We start from the raw sequence: 22363 nt of genomic DNA, 5'->3' as shown, positions 1-22363 counted from the left end.
GTAGCAGACTTTGCCTAAATTAATTTTCTTTGTTTTTTTTTTTAATTTTTTAGTCCTCTCTCCTTTTATTTTTTTTTTGTCTCTCTACTTTTTTTTTTCAATTTTATTCTTTTTTACCCTATTATACATTTGTTATTTTTTCTTTTTCTAAATTGACCTTCATAAAAATATTCTTCTTTCTAGTTTCCTGTTGAAATAATCTTTTCTTATATATATCCCCGTCTAGATTCTTTTAAACCATCTTTTCCTATTGAAGAAATGTCTCGTAAGTGAGGATTTTTTCCCCTCTTTTTTCCCTCACTCTTTTCTTTTTTTTTTTTCTTCCTCTTCTTTTCATTATTAGCTTTTTTTTTTCTCTATTTATACATTTTTTTCCTTTCTTCGTATAAGATCCTAATAAATATATTTCTCATTCTTATTTACAGAATCTCGCGCTTTTCAACTACTAATTTGAAAAAGGTATATATATATATATATATATATATAAATAAAGGGTCACAATGCATGTTCCTTTTTTTTTTTTTAAACTAGTTTGAGATACGTGCCAAACGCACGTGACACCCATGTTTGCACAATATACAGGTGTTTTGGTTAATAAATCTTTTGTTCTTGATAAATCAATAAATTTTCTTGAATTTTTTTGCCCAATTAAAATGGTTGTCCTGTCAAATTCATCAGGTCTCCAAAACTTTTTTATAAGTTATAAACTGCGATTTCAATATTAACATTAGAAAGGATGCAACAAAAGCAAAGCATATAAAAAAAAAAAAAAAAAAAAAAAAACACAAAAAAAAAAAAAAAAAAAAAAAAAAAACCCAACAAATCAAGCAGAATATTTTTTTCTTTTCTGGAAAAAAAGATGTCATTCATTTACGTAGGAAAAAAATTATGAAATCAATTATCTATTAGATCTTTATGAAGATGATAATTGAGAAGTCTGAATTAATATAATATTGATATTTAATTTTTATAGTTAGTGATTAAATAAAATAATTCTAATCAATGAATAATATAATTATATCTATATGTTTATCAAATAGTAACCTAAATTTGAATTCAATAGCTTCAGACGTCTTTGAATTTCGTAGAAAATGCATGATCGATGATTTAGTCGCCAAAGATAAATCTTCAAAAGTTTTATGTTGTTAACCCCTCTCTCTCTCTCACACACATGTATATATTACATCGAGTCTCTACTTTAATTACAATTATGTTATTATATGTTTTCTAAATTATTTATTATGATAATACAAGGATCAAAGAAACGTTGGTTTAATCCCTTTTTCGTTAAACATGATCTGATCTAATTAATCTTTTATACAACATATGATATATAGGTCAATACATTTTTTTTTAGGTCGGCCAATGATGTACATAGATATGCTATTTATTTCGTTTGTAAGTGAATTGATTATTGTAGTGGAATTCAAGTCTCAAGGAGGAAAAAAAAAAAGATTAATAGAAAAATTTTCAAACAATTAACTGATAAATTGATATCTGGTTTTCAAAGAGATGGGAAAGACCTTGTTGATGAAAAATGGAATTTTTAAGTAATTATTACTTTCGAGTTGACATAGCCGTAAAAAGAAGCTCAAAATGACCAGAAATGTAAAAAAATAAATAAAATAAAATAAAAGAACAAAGAAAACACATGACTTGAATACTAAACAGAGTGCACTTTGGTAAAAGTTATTTTTTTATTTATTAAAATGACATAATAGTATTGCATGTATTTTTTACATTTTTTAAAGGAGAACACGTTTTTTTGAGAGGGACGAAACATTTTGTCTGCTTCTCCCTCTAAAATTAACCACGTCAGTTTTTTTTCCTAACACGAAGAAATGATTTTGTGTGGCGCGTTTCAACTGAATACCACGTTTCAGTTTTCAATTTATTATCCTCAAAACTGTATTCCACGTGGAAGAATCCTAATCGATTACTCAAAAAAAAGTCCACGTGTCCACAACTAAATAGATGAACAAAATGAGCTCAACGTAGAAACGGAGCATTCAATCCCGAGCAGGACTTTAGTTGCCAACAGTTTACTGCCACGTGTAGTTGCCTCATTGGAGGAAGGAAAACGCGGCGGGGCAGACTTGCACTCAATCTAGACGCACCGCTCTCCGCGCGTGTTTTCATGCGCCCATCGTGAGCGTTGGTTGCATTGATCCTACGGCTAGAAAAATCCCGGTTTTATTTTTTTTATTAGTTATTATATATATATATATTTATTTATTTTTGAGTGATTTTGTGGTCTGATTCTATCTACTTTAATACCGTTTTTGCATCAAATTTTTAATACTATTCAGATAAAAATAAGATAAATAATACAAATGAAAAGAATCTACTTTAAATAATCAACTTAAATTCAAGCTCCACTACTACCACCACATACCCCTAAAAATTTTTCATAATTAAAGGTTCGTCTCATATATCGCACCACGAATTTTTCAAGGCCGAACAAAATAGAATTCAGATCACCGTATTTTAACACATTTTTTATGCCTTTTTTTCCTCATTCATTTCTTTTTTTAAAACAATTTTCATATTTGTTATAGATCACGTGCGCGTGGCTCGAAATCATTTCACTTTTCCCTATTTTATTATTATTATTATTATTATTTATTATGTTTATTTATTTATTTATTTTTAAGTCATTTGTAGCCCTATTTTTAACACCGTTTTGTGCCGAATTTTCAATGCTAAACATATAAAAATATAAAAATAATTTGCATGAATTGTAACCATTTTACTATCATTTTGCACCAACTTTCTGATACTACTCACATGAAAATATTGTAAATAGTTTTAATGAAAAAATAAATAAAAATGTGTTGAGCTAAAATAAAATTAAATTACAGCAAATTAAAAAAAATAAATTCAAACAAAACATAATAAAATTAATTAAAATATAATAAAATAAGTTAGATTTTTTTTTGAGTGAGAGGTATTTTTTTCCTTCTTTCACCCTTTTTAAAAAACAATTTATATAACTGTTATTTTTAAATGAATTTATTAAGATACACCTGTAAACTAAAGTTCATATGCACAATTCACGTGGCAAAACTTTGTCTAATAGAAAGAAAAGGAAAAACACTAATAGAAAGCAACCAAGCAAAGTTTTTGAAGTATGATTTATAGAAGCTTTTTAGATACTAATAGAAATATATAAAATGCATGCTTTAAATTACTTATGGCTCGTTTAGTTTGTTGATTCGAATTGAAATGTAACTTTATGTGAGAGCTTTTTACTGTAGCAAATAAGTTAGATGTGGCTGTTTTTTAGAGCTTTTTATTGTAATAAAATTCGAATTCGAAACTCGAATTAGTAAAATAAATAATGCTTTACTATTTTGTTATTATGAAGCAACAATGTTTTTGTAATAATTGCGAAAAAAATTCACGACACAAAGAAGATAGTTTTTCATATTTTTATAAAGAGAGAATGTAATAAATCGCAGATTTTAAGACTATTTAAAATTAATAGCAGTTTACATGATAAATTAATCATTTACTGCGTAAATGGTTCATTTACGGCCAGTTAAAAACATTTTTTTCATGTAAATTCTCTTTTTATGACTAATAAAAAGATGTTTTTCTATGTAAATAAAGATTTTTTTTAAGATTGTTTACCATATAAGTTGTTTTTACTAACTGATAAATAATTCATTTACCACTTAAACTTCTATTTACTTCAAATAATTTTAAAATTTACTATTTACTTAATTTTTAGTTTTAAAAATATGCTATTTACTATAATTTATATTTTATGAAATATTTCAGACTTTCAAGATAAAATAAGCATTTTTTTTAATAATTACGATCTTTTATTCAACTAAAATAAACATTACAATCGTAATTTTGTATCTAACAAAGATCTCCATCTAAATAATTTAGTCTCATTTGGCAGATTATTTGAACTCCAAGAAATTTCCACCACTTGCAACAAGATAGAGATTAGAGGCGGCTAGAACCAGAAAAACTTAATAGAGGGTGCCCCAGAAGCGATCAGAATCAACAAAATCAGCAACCTCCAAATAATGATTGTCACAGAACCAATGGACGTTAAACAATTAACAAAAAGAAAGACCTGAATAATATCAACAAACAGAGTGGAAAGCAAATGACCAAAAAGAAAAGCCTTTAGCTGTAATAACATACAGTTAAGAATTGTTCCCCAAGAAACAGTAAAGTTCTTTTGAGCATTCAGCAACCAATGATATATATATATATATATATATATATATAATTTAAAACCCCACTCGAAACTAGTCATAATTATCAGAACAACCCAATAAAAATGTTGTCCTTGTCGATTAAAAAAACTAAATTACTTAAATACAGACATTTTTTGTGCATCAAATGTCACCAACACGGTTGATTTCAAACTCGAAAGAGGTCCCAAGAGGAGATAGGTTTGGTTTTATTTTGCCAGCATGCTCTTTATTTCATAAATATTAAGTACATACACTGACACACATTAGAAGAAAAGTAAATAACGAATAATTCACCTTTTGAGAGTTCGAGGAGAATCACAAAGGAGTGTTCTGTGTTGCCTACATTCATCTGCAAAGAATTAATTTGTTACATTAATATACAAAAATTCGTATCAGTTACGTTTTAACTCATTTCTCAAGAACAAAAGCAGAAAAGTCAAAGCACCTCTATGGCATACCTTTTTGGCCCGACATAGACATCTGGAATGTGGGAAATCTTGTGCCAATCCTCTCCTACTTCTTTTTCATATCGCTTCTCTAATTTGGGACATGATTCAATTGCCAATTTTTGCAAATTGGAGAGACTTTGGATGCTCGTCGGTAGATGTGTCAAATCTGGGCAACCAACAAGGATTAATTCACGAAGAGATGCAAGATTTCCAAGCCAATCAGGCAATGTCGTAAGCTCCAGAAAATAAGATATGGTCATGACTTCGAGTGAAGAAAGGTGTTGCAGGGCCTCAGGCAACGCAACCAACTTATGAGAAGCACGTAACTCATAAGAGTAACCACCGCGCCCTGATGATGTTAGTTCTAGGCCTGACATAGTCAAACTTTGGAGAGAAGAAAGGCGGTTAAGACAACTTGGAAATGTCTCCAGCTTCGCACAATCAACAATGTCTAGGGATTGAATCGCCGTAAGGTCCTGAAAGCTTTCAGGTAAAGATTTCAACTTCTTACAACTCTTAACTGCTATGCTTTTAAGAAGGGTAGGACCTCGGAATGGTATTCTCTCTGGTAAGCACCTGAGCTCATGGCAAAACGAGACATCTAAATCTTCCAGAGCTCCGAGTGCAATTAGCATATCAGGGGGCAACTCTTGAAGCTTTGTGAATCTATCAATTGTAAGTGACTTGAGAACTGTGAGATTTTGTAGCATCCCTGGGGGAAAGGAAGTGATGGTATCGCTGTTGTATATGCGAAGCGATGTAAGACCATGAAGATCAGAAATTGATTTTAGGAGCAACTCATGGCCCTCACAGATTGTCAAGTCTTTTACTGACCCTACGCTAGGTAAAGTCAATTTTGGGCATTTATCCACATACAAGCTGAACAAGCATGGGAACATATCATTTCCTTCCTCCCTCGACAGCCTTTCCAAATTTGGCAAATCCTCAAGGCGAAGAGTTTCCAAGCGCAAAAAACCTCTTGTCAAGTCTACATCATAGGATTCATTGTCCATATATTGCACAATATTCATTCCAGATATTTGGAGCTCTCGTAATGATTTTAGATTCCCAAGAGGAGGAAGTTTCAAACAATTTTGGAAATTAGAGAGAGTGATTCTAACTAGATTTCCAAGAATTTCATCACTGAACCAATATGGGAAATGGATACCATTATAATTTAAAATGCTCAAGCTTTTCAAATTCGGAGAAGGAGCAAGGGCTTCGAGTACCTGTTCAGCTTTGTCCTGAGATTCATTTTCATTTGTACTCCAAGCCAATTCCAATTCTTTGAGGTTCCTTTTCGCAGACAAATTGGTAGAGATTGCTTCCATTGGACTTCCCACTTCCTCAAGGTTGTTGATGCGTAGAAAACCTCCGATATTCAAGCGGTGTAACTCATCCAAGTGACAACCCTTTCTTTGATTCACAATAAATGCTGTCAAAGTCTTTAAGCAAGTTAGTCGCCCAATGTGTGGAGGCATATGAGATAACTTACGGCAGCCATGAATGTAAAGATGACGAAGACTTTTCAAGTGACTTATGCGCTTGGGTAGCTTATGAAGAGAATAACAAAAGCTTAGATCCAAAGTCAACAAATGGTTTAGGGAACAGACCGACCCCGGAAGGATTTCAATGTCACTGTTTGAAAGATTCAAATACCGCAAGTGCTTCAAATTGCATAAGTGCTTCAAATTGCGTAAGTGCTTCAAATTGCTAAGCAAAGCTGGTAAGGGCGTTGATAGCCAAATATACTTAGCATCAAAAGCTCGTAAAGAGGAAAACTTCAAGTTATAATCACCATAGAATGTTCCATCGCTCAATACCATGAAAGTCCGTAAGGACTCGGCGCATGGTATGTCGATAATTTTTTCCCGTGACGTCGACAAAGTCAAATGACGAACTCTTTTTGACAAGTTAATAAGATGTGTATTGTCATCGACCTCCACAATGCGACATTCATCCTCCACGATGGATTGAGCTAGATCATGAACTAAATCATGCATCCTGAAAGAGGAAATGTCATCAAAACTATCTTTCACAATGTCTTGGATGAATGATCGCCAATATAGTTCATCGAGTATCTCGTCACCAATATCTTCTGCATCAAGTCCTCTCTTGGAAGAAATCAGCCCATTAGCCATCCAAAGATGAATTAGCCGTTCCTTTCCAATTTTATAATCCTTGGGAAATACAGCACAGTAAGCAAAGCATCGTCTTTGCTCTATCGGAAGATTAAAGTAGCTTAATCTTAAAGCAGGCAATATGGAGCTCTCGTCTTGTGGTAAGTTCCAAAATTCACTTTGCATAACAGAGAGCCACTCATGTTCCTCTGTTTTGAAGCGCATTAAGCCTCCTAAAGCCTTTGCGGCGAGCGGCACTCCCTTGCACTTCCTCACTATCTCCTTCCCAATTTTCACAAGATTAGGCAGTTCTTCTCTTTGGTTAGCAAACGCACGTTGCTTGAACAATAACCAGCAATCATATTCAGATAAACCCGACAAGTAATGCATTGGGACCGTTCCCATGAAAGATGCAACCTTTTTCAGACGAGTAGTAACAACAATAGAAGCTCCATTTGATCCACAAGCCAATACATACTTCAGCTTGTCCCACTGCTCTTGATCTTCATTCCACACATCGTCCAAAACAAGCAAAAACCTTTTCCTCTTAAGAATGTCTTGAAGTCGTCTCTGAAGAGGATCCATGTCCAATGCTTCACAACCGGTTTTAGTAGCAGACTCGATAATCGCTTTCACCAATCTCTTCACATCGAAATCCTCCGAAACACAAACCCACATCTTAACCTCAAAATGCTTATCAACCCTCTCATCATTGAACGCCAACTGAGCAAGAGTTGTCTTTCCCATGCCTCCTAAACCAACAATAGAATAGATCGAAAGATCCTCACAATTCCTTTCATCATTTAACAAAAACCCAACAATCTTTTCCTTATCTTCTTCTCTTCCGTACACATGTGGCTCAGTAACAATGGAGCCAGTTTGTCTTCTCTCTCTCAAACCAAATTTCTCTCTCCTCTCCCCGACAGTCTCCCTCAAGTGAAAATTCATTCTCTCACTAGCAATTTGGTCAAGTCTATCACCAATCTCTTTCATCTTGTTTGCAATCTTATAACGAAACAGAACATTCATAGGATTGAAACAAGACAAAGAAGACCGTACCTTTTGATTCCATTTCTTCTTTTCTTCTTCATACCCCAACCGGAAAGCCTCCTTTTCGCAATCATCCAAAACATCGTCCAACTGAAAAGAAACATCGGTGAGTTTCTGAAGCCAGTTCTTGATGGAGCGGTCAGTTAACTGCTTTTCCTCGGCATCTTCGAGAACTGCAGAGATTGTTGAGAGAGTGCTGGTGAACTTCTGAATCTCTTTATCGATACCCAGAAGCAACCCAATTCTCCTCTGAACCAGAGAATTCAAATTCTCGAGCAGAACATTAAGGAAAGCTTCAGCCATATTCTTGTTTGTGAATCGAAATCAAGTGCAAAAAGAGAGCCTGTTTAGAGGTGATGAATTGTGAAAGAATGAAGTAGCTTTTGGAAGACTAGTGGTCATCTTTTTCTTCATTATTTATTGCAGCGTCAAAACTGTAGGACCCAATCGACCAGCCAACGGGTTGAAGTTAAGCAGTAAATCATAATATAACAATACTAGTTAGTTGCCACGCTGTACGTGAGTAATTTTATAGATTCTGCGTGTGAAGTTTTGATCTTACCATATTATTGTTTTTCTAGGTTGTTCAGTAATGAAGGTTGAATTGACTGTTAATAAACAGTTAATACTGAGATTATATTTGCGAAAATGAAAAATTAGAGAAAATTTTGGAAGAATTTTAAGGTATAATTTAAAGATAACGTTGTTTAATATAGAGAAAATTAAGAGAAAAATAATTGAAAATTTAAATTAATCATTTCTTAATATTTTCAAATTCTAGAAAAAAAAAATAAAAAAATAAAGAATGTTGCAACACTCTCAAATACTATTTTTCATATATAACTCAAAATTTTCGTTGGCAAACATAAAAAAAAAAAAAAAAAAAAAATTGTCTCCATATGCGAAGAAAAAACACATTTAAATACGAATGTATTTGTGAAAATAATTTTATTGTGGTGATTAGTAAATAAAAAAGTTTTTATTAAGGCCACTTTAATAAAATAATAATTTAAATGATTAAAAAGATAATTTAATTGGGGATATATTTGAAACAAATTATTTCATGGATAAATTAGAATAAAACATTTCCAATTATATGTATTTGAATATATATGATTTTAGGAAAAAGAAAAAAAAATAAGAGAAAAACTAATTTTTTTTTTAAAAAATGAAGAAAATAAGACAAAATAACTTGACCAAAATTTTAAATATTGCATAAAAGAAACTCCCATTTATAATATAGTTATGAATTAAAGATTACAGACTATAGATAGATATAGCTAATAATAATAATTAGTTCTGATTTTTGTACAAATTTTATTTACCATGAGATTGGAAGGTGGACATCTTTGTTAATTTTTAGAAATTTTTATAATTTGAGATTTTTTTTGGTACGCTGATATATCAGTAGGATAGGTTTTTTTTATTGTTGGATTTACGTACTTTTTTAATTTGTGACTTTAGATAAATTCAATTGTTAGAAAACATACTTTATCGATATATCAGCGTATCAGAATGACTAAAATTGTCAAAAAATTAAAGTTTACGGAATAATCTCCTAAAAATTAGGGGTTAAAAGTGACTAATACTCATAGTTCAAAAACTAACCATGCTAATAAAAAAAGTGTAAAAAATCATTTTTATATAAATATATCTAATTTTATACAATTCAAAATATGTCTTTGATATTGTTAAATTGAAAAACGTTCTTAGAAGAATAACTTCAGTACATTATTAATTGATTTTGATAAACCAAATAAATTATTAACCCATGTATGTCTAATTTCATCATTGTTTTACTGGTTTGATTCCAAATTTAGCACTTGAAGATAAGTAATTGTCTCGTTTTACTCATTACAACTCAAAATGACACAAAACTTCTTCTAAACTTACACTAAATCGAAACTTTAGTATTTTTATCAAAGAGGAATCAATTTTTTTTAAATGGTTTTAATCACTGGTCACATGATTAAAATAACATTAAATAGCAATTTATCACTTAAATTAGTTCACTAGAATGCGTTTTCTGCCAAAAAATAATAATAATAATAAAAATTAGTTCACTTCCTTTTTACATTGTCATTTTAGTTAATAAAATCAAGAGAGCTCAACAAAAGTCATCCTTGGCAACAAATTTAATGTTTATATGACATTCTAACTTTTTGGAATTCAATGAGCATTTTGAACTGAAATTCGAGAAGAATTTTAAGTGTATATTATGGGTGCACGAGCTGACGAATTGGTAGTTTTCGAGCAGGTAAGTTTGGGTTGGGAAACAAGGTTGAGAAAGGTTGCAAATTAATCCTTGTGACATATAGCACAGTAAACAAAGCATCATCTATTTGTTGATGAAAGTTGCTAATTTTTAAGTATGATTGTTTTTTAAGCCGAGTTGTTCGAACCATTCTTCATTTTTTTAAATCACCAACGTAAAATAGTGGATTAATTTCATAAACACTCTCTAAATTTTGTGCACCATTTCAATATGCTCTTGAATTTGAAAAAGAGTTCGTTTCTCCAATTTTAAAAATCGGTCATCATTTATTATGTAAAATTTCAAAATATCACATAACAACACTCATTATTTAAATTTCAAGTGTCAAGGACCAAAGCTCCTAAAAAATTAAAAAAAAAAATCAGTGAAAAATTTGTATAAAATAAAAGTTTATTGACTAAATTATTACAATCTCGTGAGTTTATGGACTAATAATGTTAACAACTCGTTTAAAAGTTATAGGTTACGTTTTGAGGCCCTGTTCATTTTACCTATTTAAGTTTATAATTTGAGTTGTCATGGTCTGAGGTATCATGAATTTTAAGGGCAATGGTGGTGTTTATCTAAAACTGAATGGGCTGTTTTGGATTTTCGCTTCCTTTTTATAAATAAATGAAAAATCAGTATTGAGCTAAAATCGATTTGTCATGGTCGATTGGGTCCCATGCAATTTCGTCGCTGTAAAGCATCCAAAGTCTCTCCAATTTGCAAAAATTGGTAATTGAATCATGTTTCAAATTAGAGAAGCGATATGAAAAAGAAGTAGGAGAGGATTGGCACAAGATTTCCCACATTCCAGATGTCTATGTCGGGCCAGAAAGGTATGCCATAGAGGCGCTTTGGCTTTTCTGCTTTTGTTTTTGAGAAATCAATTAAAACGTAACTGATACGAATTTTTGTATATTAATGTAACAAAATAAATCTTTGCAGATGGCCTCCGAGTCCCTGGACGCACTAGGCAACAAAGAATACTCCTTGTGAGTTTCCTCGTATCACAAAAGGTGAATTACCTGAGATTTGCTTTTCTTCTAATATGTGTCCGTGAAAGTACATATAATGAATGATTGATAACTTGTAGCATATTTATGCAATAAGGAGCATGTTGGCAAAATAAACTAATCCTATTTCCTCTTGGGACCACATTCAAGTTTGAAACCTACCATGTTGGTTGCATGTGATGCACGAAAAATGTCTGTACTTGAGTAATTTAGAGTTTTGAATTAACAAGGACGATATTTTTATTGGGCCCTTAAACTAATTCTAATTATGTTAATATAATAAAATGTTGAATGCTTAAAATTTCTTACTGGGATGTGCTTATATCTTATGCTCGACAAAATGCTCAAATAGACACGAGGGCTGCTCTGCTATAGTTTCATGCCAACTACACTTTTTTTTTTTTTTTTTCATTTGGTTTCTTCTCAATGGACATTAATAAAAAAAAAAAAAAAAAGAAAAAAAAAAGAGGTTTGTTTTGCTGATGGTTTTTTTTTTTTTTTTGGTGCCTTTATAATTTAATATGTTCTTCCAATCTATTTCAACTCATAGTGACAATCGTTATTTGTAGGCTGCTGAATTTATTGATTCTGTTGGGGCATCCTGCGACGAATTTTAATGTTTTGCCCAAAGAGACTTATCTATTTGGATGGAGAGCTTTGTTAGATATATTAGTCTCTCTTCTTCTAAACTTTCACAAATGGGAATTCCAATTTATGTCGTTTGTCTTCTCTAGTATGGTGATGTCAGGGCTCTCAGCTCTGTTTCAAACTCTGTCACTCTCATTTCCCAAGAGTTGTGGAAAATGCGACTTGAGTTCCGTGATTTTATCCTTTTTGAGATTGCATGAGCTGTTGGGTTGAAGGAACATAAGCCAGTCTAGAAACTCTTTTGTTTAGTATACTACTATATTTCTTCTATGCTCTCAGAGATACTTGGAACTTTTTTTTTTTTGGCCTTTTATTATGCATAGTCTGTTGTCTCATTTATTGTTTTAGTTTTTTGAGTTGTTAATAGACGGTTAGCAGAGTTTTGGAGTTGGCCTTTAGTTGTTTTGATATATCTTTTTTTTTTTTTTTTTTGCGAGAAATGTCTTTCCACATTACTAAAATTGGACAAGGTATTGAAGTTAATAGTTATGATTCCTCTTTCTAATGCCTTCCAAGTTCAAGCTATTTTGCACCAAGTGCTGGTTTATACCAGAAGAAACAGAAACAGAGGATATTGATGTTGTTGATCATAATAAGTTGACTAATTTGATCATTTCTTAACCATGTCAAGTTGGAATTCTACACTTTAATTTCACGGCTTTATATGTACATCCACTGATCCACAGGATTTTTACCCCATATGACTAATTAAGTACCTATTTTCTCTTAACACAAATGACAAATCAAAATACTAGGGCTGTTGGTTGCTTTTAAGTTTAATTTTAGGTAACACTTATGGTAAGATATGCGTTTTTGTTCGACTGGTAAAAACTGTTGTTTTTCACCGTTGGATTGGATTTTTTAAAGTCAGATTTATGTATGTCTACATTAAAAATTTAAAGTGCGTGATATAGAACTGCTCTTACTCCATATTAGACTGCAGAAAAACTAATCAAACGGCTAAAACACAGTTGGCACCAATAGAGCAAAATAGTATTCTCTATCACAAATGCACCTTTTTTTAGGATACACATCCTTTGTCTAATTTTTTGTGTCTTAATTACTATTGAACTAATCAAATCACAATATATCATCACATGGTAAGCACAAAAGAATTAGTTAAAAAATAATTTAAATTTTTTTACACGATATGACATGATATGATTCGTTAGACACTAATTGAGATACTAAAATTGAACATGAGAGTTGATTTTTTTTTTTAATTCCGGACAAACCAAAAGTTTGTTAAAAGTAGTAGCCGTTTCATTCATTAAGAAAGTTTACTTATTGCTTCCGGACATAATAATTAGTAGTAGTCTTACTCACTGTTGGTGATATCAAAAACAACCATGGATCAAGCAACTTGGCTTTAAAAAGTTGCAACCTTAAATTTGGGCTACTTTCATTTACCAATGGAGCAAAGATTATGCTTTGCTCATTTTGTTATATTTCTCAAGGGTTTTACTCGCAATCTAACTTTCGTCCCCAACTTTTAAAGTGCCACAGTTTTAGTCCCTAAGCTCTTATTTTGTGTTATTTTCGATCTCTTTGTTAAATATGTGTTAAGTATTTGGCAATATATATAAAAATTAGACTGAAATTAAAATATTTAAAGTTTATGGACTCTTTATTGAAATTAATTTTAATTTTGGTATTTTTTTAGTCCTTAAACTTTAAAGTTTTCTAATTTTACTTTTTAATTTTCATTAAATATTTAACACCTATCTATCGTAAAGACTGAAATTAAAATAAAATAATATGTTAGGGACTAAAAGTAGGATATTTTAAAGATGGGGATTAAAGTGAAACGGTAGGAAAACTCATATACCATTCGTGGGATTTAACCAAAAATTAACTGATACGCAGCAGAAAATTAATATGAAAAAGAAAAAGTGAAAAAAAAGGAAGAAGAATGAGGAGGAGGTGGTTCAACAGTAAGAGGATCTAATGTACTTTATATCCCCTGCCCAGCAAAAACGAAGCACCAAGGTCAGCTTGGCCTCATTGCAATTTCATCTCTTTATTAGTGTTTGTGTTATTCTGTTTGTGACATTTCATTTTTATATTCATCTTCTATTAGATAAAAGCTTGATTTCATTTCATCATTTGCGTAATAACTTCTTCTGTTCCTGTCTTCCTTATCCCGTGTAGCAGGAGGACCCATTACTTAATTTCAACTCAAATGTTTGAAAAACTAATCCAAATGAAACTTTTTGGACGGCATTTTATCTAATGTGATTATGATCAGATCTCACGATGGAGCCTCTACTGCGAAACATCCATAATGAACATAAAAGAAATTATTGTTGTTGACTAAGCTGTATTGATGTTTTCTGCATTATTGTTGAGGCAAAAAAAGACCACAAGTGGTTTCGTATGAAACTTCATGGTGTTGACTTAATGGCATACTTGTAACGAGTCTTCCTACAAAACTTGAGTTCTCTCAAACAAATCAGTTTTTGTGACTTGCAAATTCAATCAAGCTATAATCTGTAAGCTAGCCAGCTTTCTTTGGTTTGATCTCAATTTCTTAACTGAGAATGGCTGAAGCGTTTGCCAAAGTAGTGCTTGAAAATCTGAATTCCCTGATCCAAAAGCAATTCGGAAAGCTTTGGGGGGTCAAGAAAGAGATGGAAAAGCTCTCCAGCATGCTCTCAACGATTATTGCTGTTCTTGAAGACGCTGAGGAGAGGCAGTTCACAGACTGCGCGATCAAGAATTGGCTGCAGAAACTTGGGGATGTTTCCTTTGAGCTGGATGATGTTTTGGATGATTGTGAAATGGAGGCCTCTTGGTTGGAGATTGAAGGACAAAAGCATAGATGGACCGGAATGGTACGCTCTTCTTTATCTTGTTTCAAACCGATGAATACTTTGTTTCGTCTAAGGATCGCAAACAGGACGAAAGAAATTGGAGATAGACTGGATCAAATCGCAAATGAGCGAATGAAGTTTCACTTGAGGGAAGTGGTTGGGGAGAGGCAAGGCCAAGCTATAAGAGAAAGACGTGAAACTAGCTCCTTTATTACTCAGCAACATGTGTATGGAAGAGAAGAAGACAAGGAAAAAGTTATTGGCTTTTTAGTAGATGATGCAAGGAATTGTGAGAATATTTCAATCTACCCCATTGTTGGTCTGGGGGGCATGGGAAAGACGACTCTTGCTCAGCTTGTATTTAATGATGAGAGAGTTGGTAGGCATTTCGAATTTAAGATGTGGGTATGTGTTTCTGAAGATTTTGATGTGAAGAGATTGGTGAAAGCAATTATAGAATCGGCAACTGGTAGATCTTGTGAAGCATTGGACATGGATCCTCTACAAAAATGTCTTGGGGACATTCTTAAATGGAAGCGGTTCTTGCTTGTTTTAGACGACGTTTGGAACGAAGATCACGAGCAATGGGACATGTTAAAATATGTACTGGATTGTGGATCAAATGGCTCTTCAGTTGTTGTTACTACTCGTCTAAAAAAAGTTGCTTCAATTATGGGAACAACGTCAATTCATTTCTTATCAGGTTTGTCAGACGATGATTGTTGGTTGTTATTCAAGCAACGCGCCTTTGGTAACGAAAGTGAGGAACTACCTAACCTAGTAAAAATTGGGAAGGAAATTGTGAAAAAATGTGGGGGAGTGCCACTTGCTGCAAAGGCTTTGGGAGGCTTAATGCGTTTTAAAAATGAGGAACATGAGTGGCTTTCTGTTAATCAAAGCGAAATATGGAACTTACCGCAAGACAAATGCTCCATATTGCCTGCTTTAAGATTGAGCTACTTTCATCTTCCAATACAGCAAAGACGTTGCTTTGCTTATTGTGCGGTATTTCCCAAGGATGATATGATTAGAAATGAAAGTTTAATTCATCTTTGGATGGCTAATGGACTTATTTCTTCTAAAGGAGGACTCGAGGCGATGCATGATTTAGTTCATGATCTTGCTCAATTCATTATGGCAGATGAATGTGGTGTTTTGATGATTTATAAGAATAATTCCATTAATTTGCCATTAAGACTTCACCATCTCACATGCAACTTTACCGACATGGCTCCATTGGATGAAGTGCTTGACATACCTTGCGCACGTTTATGGTATTAAGGGATTCACGTCCAGGCCAGTATTTTACACAGAAGATCAATTGTCCTTCTTTGCGAGCTTTGGAAGCTAGGTTTCTTTCATATCCATCCGTAGCATATGTAATTAGTCACTCAAAACACCTACGCTACTTGAATCTCTCACTTGGTCGTTTTAGAACCCTTCCCAAGTCAATTTGTTCATTGCAACAATTATTGACTTTGAACCTAGAAGGGTGTGTTAGTCTTCAAAAGCTACCTAAGCACATGTCTCGCCTAAAAAGTCTTCGTTTTCTTAACATTTGTGGCTGTTTCAGTTTATTACACATGCCTCCAAACATTGGGAAACTAACTAGTCTAAGGACATTGAGCAATTTCATTGTTGGAAGGAGAAGCGGGCATCGCTTGAATGAGTTGCACAATTTATCCAATCTAGGTGGCCTTCTCTGCATAAGCAATCTCAATAAAGTGGTAAATCCAATGGATGCAAAGACAGCAAATTTGTCAACAAAAGGAAATCTCAAAAGCTTGTGGTTGTCCTGGAGCGGAAAGCCCTCGCACCTTCTTCAAATCTAAATGTTTTGTGCATCCGAAGTTATGGAGCTACTCGTTTCCCATATTGGTTGAGTAGTGTAATTCTTGACAATATTGCTATCATTCGTCTCCATGATTGTAATAATTGTTTACAGCTTCCAGCCTTCAGGAAACTGTCATCTTTAAAAGAGCTCAAAATAGCTAACATGAGCAGGCTCCCATATGTTGACTCGGAGCTGTATGATGAAAATTTGAGAGGTTTCGTGTGCTTGAAAAGTCTTTATCTGATAGATTTACCAAATCTAGAAGGGCTGACAAGGGAGGGAGGAAGAGAGATGTTCCCTTGTTTGTCAAACTTTTGCATGGATCGATGCCCTAAACTGACCTTGCCCTGCTTGCCATCTGTCAAATTATTTGAAGTATTGAAACCAAGTGAAGTTTTACTAAAATCCGTTCCAAAGCTCGACGGTCTTACTTCACTTCTCCTGACTGTTAACTGTGATGTGACTTCATTTCCCAATGCGATGTTGCAAAATCTCACCACCCTCCAATTCCTTAAAATTACTGGATTCACCAAGCTTCAAGAGTTTCCCGCCGTTATACAACTCAACAATTTGTTGGTTTTGGGGATCAGTTTCTGTCATGAGCTTGAGTGCTTACCGGAGAGAGTATTCCAAAGCGCTACCCGTCTTAACTGTTTCAAAATCAGAAGTTGTAAGAAGTTGAAATCGTTGTCTGAAAGTTTTTGCAACCTCACGGCTCTTCAATCATTGGAGCTTGATGATTGCCCCGAGTTGGAGGGTTTTCCGGATGGTCTTAACTACCTTTATTCTCTCCAAAAATTGAGAATGTCAGGCTTAGATATCACCTATAACGTGTTGGAAAATTAATGGCATCGAATGCGGAGCGGAATTTAAAAAATTTTAATTAACGTCAAAGCCAAACAAGAACATGTTCATGATACTATATAACATAAATATTAAAGATCTAAAACATACCTTTTGAGATTTCAGGAAACTGCACGTCTGACAGATCTAAGCGTTCCAAACAGCAACCAGAAGAGCCTCAATCAACTGGTCTTCTTTGCTATTCTCGTTTCCACAATCGGTGTGCGGGTGGGCACACGTCGTTTAATCTCCTCTAGGTATTCTTGATCTCCTTCCAATCACAAGAGAGCCAAAGAAAAAATTGTTCTTGAGAATTAAAGAATTTTTCCTCTCAGGAATCTTTTATCAATAGCCTCCAAAAAGTCTCTCAAGTGATCTAATGAGTAATGTGACTTAATAGGCTATTTATAGTGTTTAGGAAGTCATACTTCCGTAACAATTAGGTTTCTCAAAGTTCTAATCGCATCTAGAGTCGATTTTGCCATGTCAGCATGCATTTTACGTTACAACCGGTCGACCGGTGACAGAGACGTTATAACTCACCGGTCGACCTGTCTTCACTAACCGGTCGACCGGTCTCCACTGACGAAAGTTGTTTTTCCTAGTTTTTCAATACGGGAAACTTGCATAGAGCCTCAGTTTTGATTCAAGCAACCTAATAGAGAAATTGCCTGATCAAAACAGTCATATAATAGTCTTCCCATATTAAACAAATCTTAAAACAATAATTCAACCAATTTATCTAGAATTAATTTATCAATTAATTCACCCATGAATTAACTTTAAACCTCTCGTTACGGAAATAACACAAGTTACCAATGTGTAAGAAATACATTGTATCGTTACAGGAAATTATGTGAGCTAGTAAAGGGACCCGATGGACATATATAAATCAAGCTCCTATAATCACAACGCTACTTGTAAACCAACAAGTCTGTCTCATGATTATAAAACTCTAGCGCTATTCCACTAAAAGCCTAGAGCTGCACTCTCGATTTATATAGCGTATTTATAAAGCTCTGATTAGCTCTAGTCCATGACTCAATATATTAGTGTATCATCCCCATAGGATATCCATAATTGACTTGAGGTCAAGTTCCGTTTTACCTTCCCGATTACATTTATCTTATGTTCCATTATCATACCATCAGAAAAATACTATTCCTATAATTACAAACAGTAAACCATTAGATAACACATAGTAGTCTAATGGCTGAGCGCTCATATTTTCCAATCCACTGATAATGCATAAAAGGATATCATTGACTCTTTATAGGAGCTATGGATTCCACTATCTATGAATAACGAATCTACGCATACACGAGTCATACCCCCAATGTACCGGCAAGCGTACCTTTACATAATGTCAGGATGTCTCCTTTTAGTACATCAAAGGATACAAGTCAAGTATACAGGTTCATCATCCATCTCAGGATTAAGATGACAACATATAATTCGTCAAAAGTGAATTGTTTTATTCAAACAGAATTATTAATTGAAACAATTCAACTTTGGTCCAATCCAATATAGATTTCACCATTAGAAACTATATCAATGTCCCCACCCATGGAGTCCCACCTCCGACGACCAAGACAAGCCGTCTCCGTTAGGAAGTAGACAACATAACAATCTTAACATGAATAAAGCGCCCAATTTTATTCCCTCGATTGTGGATCATAAGATTTAGACTATCATCTTTAAATTCTTGTCTTCCACATGTTCTTCACATTACATGCATGATCTAAAGATTTAGAATGACAGTCTCTGACTTTCAGTTTGCTTATCATACATTCAACTATTATGAACATAAAGAGGACAATTCATAGATATATAAAATAAATAAATTTTTATTAATAGTCAAAATAGCTCAAAGAATATTGTTACATTTATTCCTAAGGGCATAAATGCTAACATAACAGGGATCATAACTACGGATTTAGCGTGTCTGCTTCTCATAAGTTGGCTACTTTTCCAGAGGCCTTGCAACACCTTCCCTCACTTGAATTTATGAGTGTATCTTATTTTCAAGAGCTCAGATCACTACCTGATTGGCTTGGAAATCTAACATTTCTCCAAGAATTAGAACTAATAGGTTGCCCAGATTTTGCATACATACCTGCGAGCATTCAAAACCTCACCAACTTAAAGAAATTGACAATTGAGTCATGCCCTGAATTGGAGGAGAGATGTGATAGGGAAGTGGGAGAGGATTGGCACAAGATATCCCACGTTCCAGATGTTTATGTTGGGCCAAGGTAAACTGGAGATGCTTTGAACATCGCCTTTTTTTTTAGCGCAGTAATTGGTATTTATTTTACATTTTAATATAGCTAATTTAATCTTTGCAGGAACTATTGGGAAACCCGCAGCAGGAAAAGTTTCAGTTACGAACTTCATCCCATGGACTATGACAGGTGAATTACTTGTTATGGACTGTTGTTCTGGAAACGTCTAACGATTCTCTATACATACTATTCTTGATATTCTTTGACATTTCCATCTCTTTAGGCTTCGTCTATTTCTCCTCTACGAGACCACTTAAATCTACTTCCATTAATCTTTTCTTTTATCCCTTATGATTTTTTTTTTTTAATGTACGTCTTTTAAACCTATTTCAGTTCGTGGCATGTATTGTCTTCCTTTTGAAGTTGGTGATCTTGTGCAAGTAGTAGAAATTTTGTGGGGGCTTGAATGATCTGTCTAATTTCCTATTATTGGATGAAGAGCTCCGTCAGATATTCTCCTGTTTCTTTCGAAATTGCACCTCTAGAAAGACTCCGATGTTGAGTTATGTGGAGCCTGATTGCCTATACACTTTATCGACCGTGGTTCAACCTTTTGGAGGAGTGAATCCCCGAGGAAATATTTTGGGGTTATTTTAAGTATTCTAAATGTATATTGGTCAAACAAAGAAACTGATAGAGGAATTTTGAGAATCTTGTACTGCATTGTCTGATTATGGTGATATTCCGTTACTTGCTAGTGGACGTAGCTCTCACATTAAAAGCGAACAACTATATATTATGTGTTTGCTCTGTATTAGGAATCCAATTGATGTTGCACAGTGTGTCCGGCCTGATATCGTGATGTTGAGGCTGTGCTGCATGCTCGTTGCAACTGTCCTGTCACAAAGAGTTGTCTGATATGTAATTGTTTTTATTTTTTATTTTTTTGTTAATATCATGATCTATGTAGGGAGGAGAAATAAAAAAAAATATTAAAAAAAAACCATTTATGGAACTACTCTAGAGATTATTTGGTAAATTTGGTTGTTAGTCATATTTATATTGTTTCAGAGCTTTCTTGCCTTTGTAATTAATATTAGGGAGAAGGAGGAAAAAATGCTAAAATTTAAGAGGAATTAAAATTAATACGCAAATGTTTAAAAGAAGTTAATAAACAGGTTAATATGATGTAAATCCGGATTTGTAACTGCCTAAAATTTTAAAAATACTCTTGAATGAAATTTCCCCACCTCTTAAGCAACCCTTCGTGCGCCTCTCCCCCTCCCCCCCTCTCCTTCTCATCCTCTCGGACCTCTCCTCTCTCAAAATTCTACTCTCTCTCTTATCCCTTTCTCATCGTCATTGTCCTCCATTTCTTCACCATTGTTGTCCGCATGCTCCACTTGCAAGGACAAGAATTTACCAAGTAATGTTCTTACAAGAATTTACCAAGTTATTAGAACATTACACTTTTTTTTTGTTTCCTTTTTTCTAATATAGTAGCTTTAATTTTAATGTAATAACTATGTATATAAATTAGACTTTGTCCCCCTTAAATTAATAATTCTCTATATTTTATTAGGTCATGAATTAATTTAATAAACAAAAACTATTACATATATATACATGTTAATATAATCTTGATAAAAAAAAAAAGAATTTGGCTCCCTATCAATAAATCCTAGCTCCTAGTTGTAAATCCATGATTTACCAAGTTAATATTACTTGGAACCTTAGAATGAAGAAAGTGTAAATCCAAGATTTACAGTGTAAATCCAAGATTTACTAATAAACACATTACAAAATAACATTAATAGTAAATCTAGGATTTACTAAGTCACTATTACTTGAAAAAGAACATTACAATTTTATGGTAATTCCTAGATATACACGGTAAATCCAAAATTTACCAAGTTAACATTACTTGAAAAAAAAATTACAAATTCTAATGGTAAATCCTTAATTTAATAAGTTAATATTACATGGAACCTTAATATACACGGCAAATTTAAGACTTAACAAGTTAACATTACTTGAAAAAGAATAACACAAATTCAAATAGTAAGTCTTAGATATACGCGTTAAATCTATGATTTACCAAGTTAACACTACTTGAAAAAGAACAATGCAAATTCTAATGAAAAATCTGATCTGGATATCCAACACTGTGTATCCAGAGAAGAGCAACGACGAGCAAGCATTCATTGGAGTTCGCGTACTCCATCGATGGTGATTGCCCGATGAGAGAAAGGGAGAGAAGATCGACGTAGAATGAGAGGGTTAGAGAGAGTAGAGAGAGAGAGAATAGAGAATAGAAGATTGAGAAAGACATAAAAAAATGAAAAGGGAAATAAATAGAAAGAAGAAGGTAAAACTGAAAAATAAATAATAAAAAACATAAAATGTTCTATTAATTTTTATACATTAGTAAATTGGCCATTTACTTCTCTAAGTTGCAAATAGACTTATTTCTTACCATTTCTCTCAATTAAATATTATTAGTATAGGTCTTGTCCTTATCTATCTTGCTTGTTTACATGACGCAACAATTTTTTTATTTTTTAATCAAACGTGACACAAAACTTAAAACTTAGATATATGCAATTATCTGCACTATCTTGCTAATTATTCTATCGTGATAATCTTCTCTAAGTTGCAAATAGACTTATTTCTTACCATTTCTCTCAATTAAATATTATTAGTATAGGTCTTGTCCTTATCTATCTTGCTTGTTTACATGACGCAACAATTTTTTTATTTTTTAATCAAACGTGACACAAAACTTAAAACTTAGATATATGCAATTATCTGCACTATCTTGCTAATTATTCTATCGTGATAATATTAGACAAGGCTTACACAAGAACTCATGGAATATATATATATATATA

General features: G+C 33.1%; 3 protein-coding genes across 3 annotated transcripts; 1 reads left to right on the top strand and 2 right to left on the bottom strand.

Annotated features, from left to right (window-relative positions):
• Nucleotides 1-4262: 4262 nt before the first annotated feature.
• Nucleotides 4263-5796, bottom strand: LOC112093779 (putative disease resistance protein RGA3). Its single transcript, XM_024172924.1, has 2 exons — nt 4676-5796; nt 4263-4566 (listed from the first exon to the last, which is right to left on the bottom strand). The coding sequence occupies exons 1-2, from the start codon at nt 5695-5697 to the stop codon at nt 4563-4565; spliced, it is 1026 nt and encodes a 341-aa protein (XP_024028692.1). The 5' UTR covers nt 5698-5796; the 3' UTR covers nt 4263-4562.
• LOC21391279 (putative disease resistance protein RGA3) lies at nt 5785-8176 on the bottom strand (the record flags this gene model as incomplete). Its single annotated transcript, XM_010090364.2, has 1 exon — nt 5785-8176. A coding segment is annotated over exon 1 (2355 nt), but the record flags the coding sequence as incomplete, so codon positions are not given.
• Nucleotides 8177-14297: 6121 nt separating this feature from the next.
• Nucleotides 14298-19789, top strand: LOC21391278 (putative disease resistance protein RGA3). Its single transcript, XM_024172878.1, has 6 exons — nt 14298-15844; nt 16144-16297; nt 16516-17210; nt 19167-19502; nt 19596-19661; nt 19756-19789. Exons 1-6 carry the CDS (start codon nt 14298-14300, stop codon nt 19787-19789), a joined length of 2832 nt encoding a protein of 943 aa, XP_024028646.1.
• Nucleotides 19790-22363: the final 2574 nt, after the last annotated feature.

Source organism: Morus notabilis, unplaced genomic scaffold, assembly GCF_000414095.1.
Source record: "Morus notabilis unplaced genomic scaffold, ASM41409v2 Scaffold465, whole genome shotgun sequence".
In the NCBI taxonomy this organism is placed as follows: domain Eukaryota; kingdom Viridiplantae; phylum Streptophyta; class Magnoliopsida; order Rosales; family Moraceae; genus Morus; species Morus notabilis.
Note: the sequence above shows the minus strand (reverse complement) of the source record. Positions and strands in the feature narration are given on the sequence as shown.

Coding starts and splice junctions, on each gene's coding strand:
- LOC112093779 (XM_024172924.1), bottom strand. CDS start 5,697: ATGAATATTGTGCAATATATGGACAATGAATCCTATGATGTAGACTTG.
- LOC21391278 (XM_024172878.1), top strand. CDS start 14,298: ATGGCTGAAGCGTTTGCCAAAGTAGTGCTTGAAAATCTGAATTCCCTG. Junction 16,298..16,515: donor TAAGCAATCTCAATAAAGTG/GTAAATCCAATG, acceptor AATTGTTTACAG/CTTCCAGCCTTCAGGAAACT. Junction 19,662..19,755: donor CATCCCATGGACTATGACAG/GTGAATTACTTG, acceptor CCATCTCTTTAG/GCTTCGTCTATTTCTCCTCT.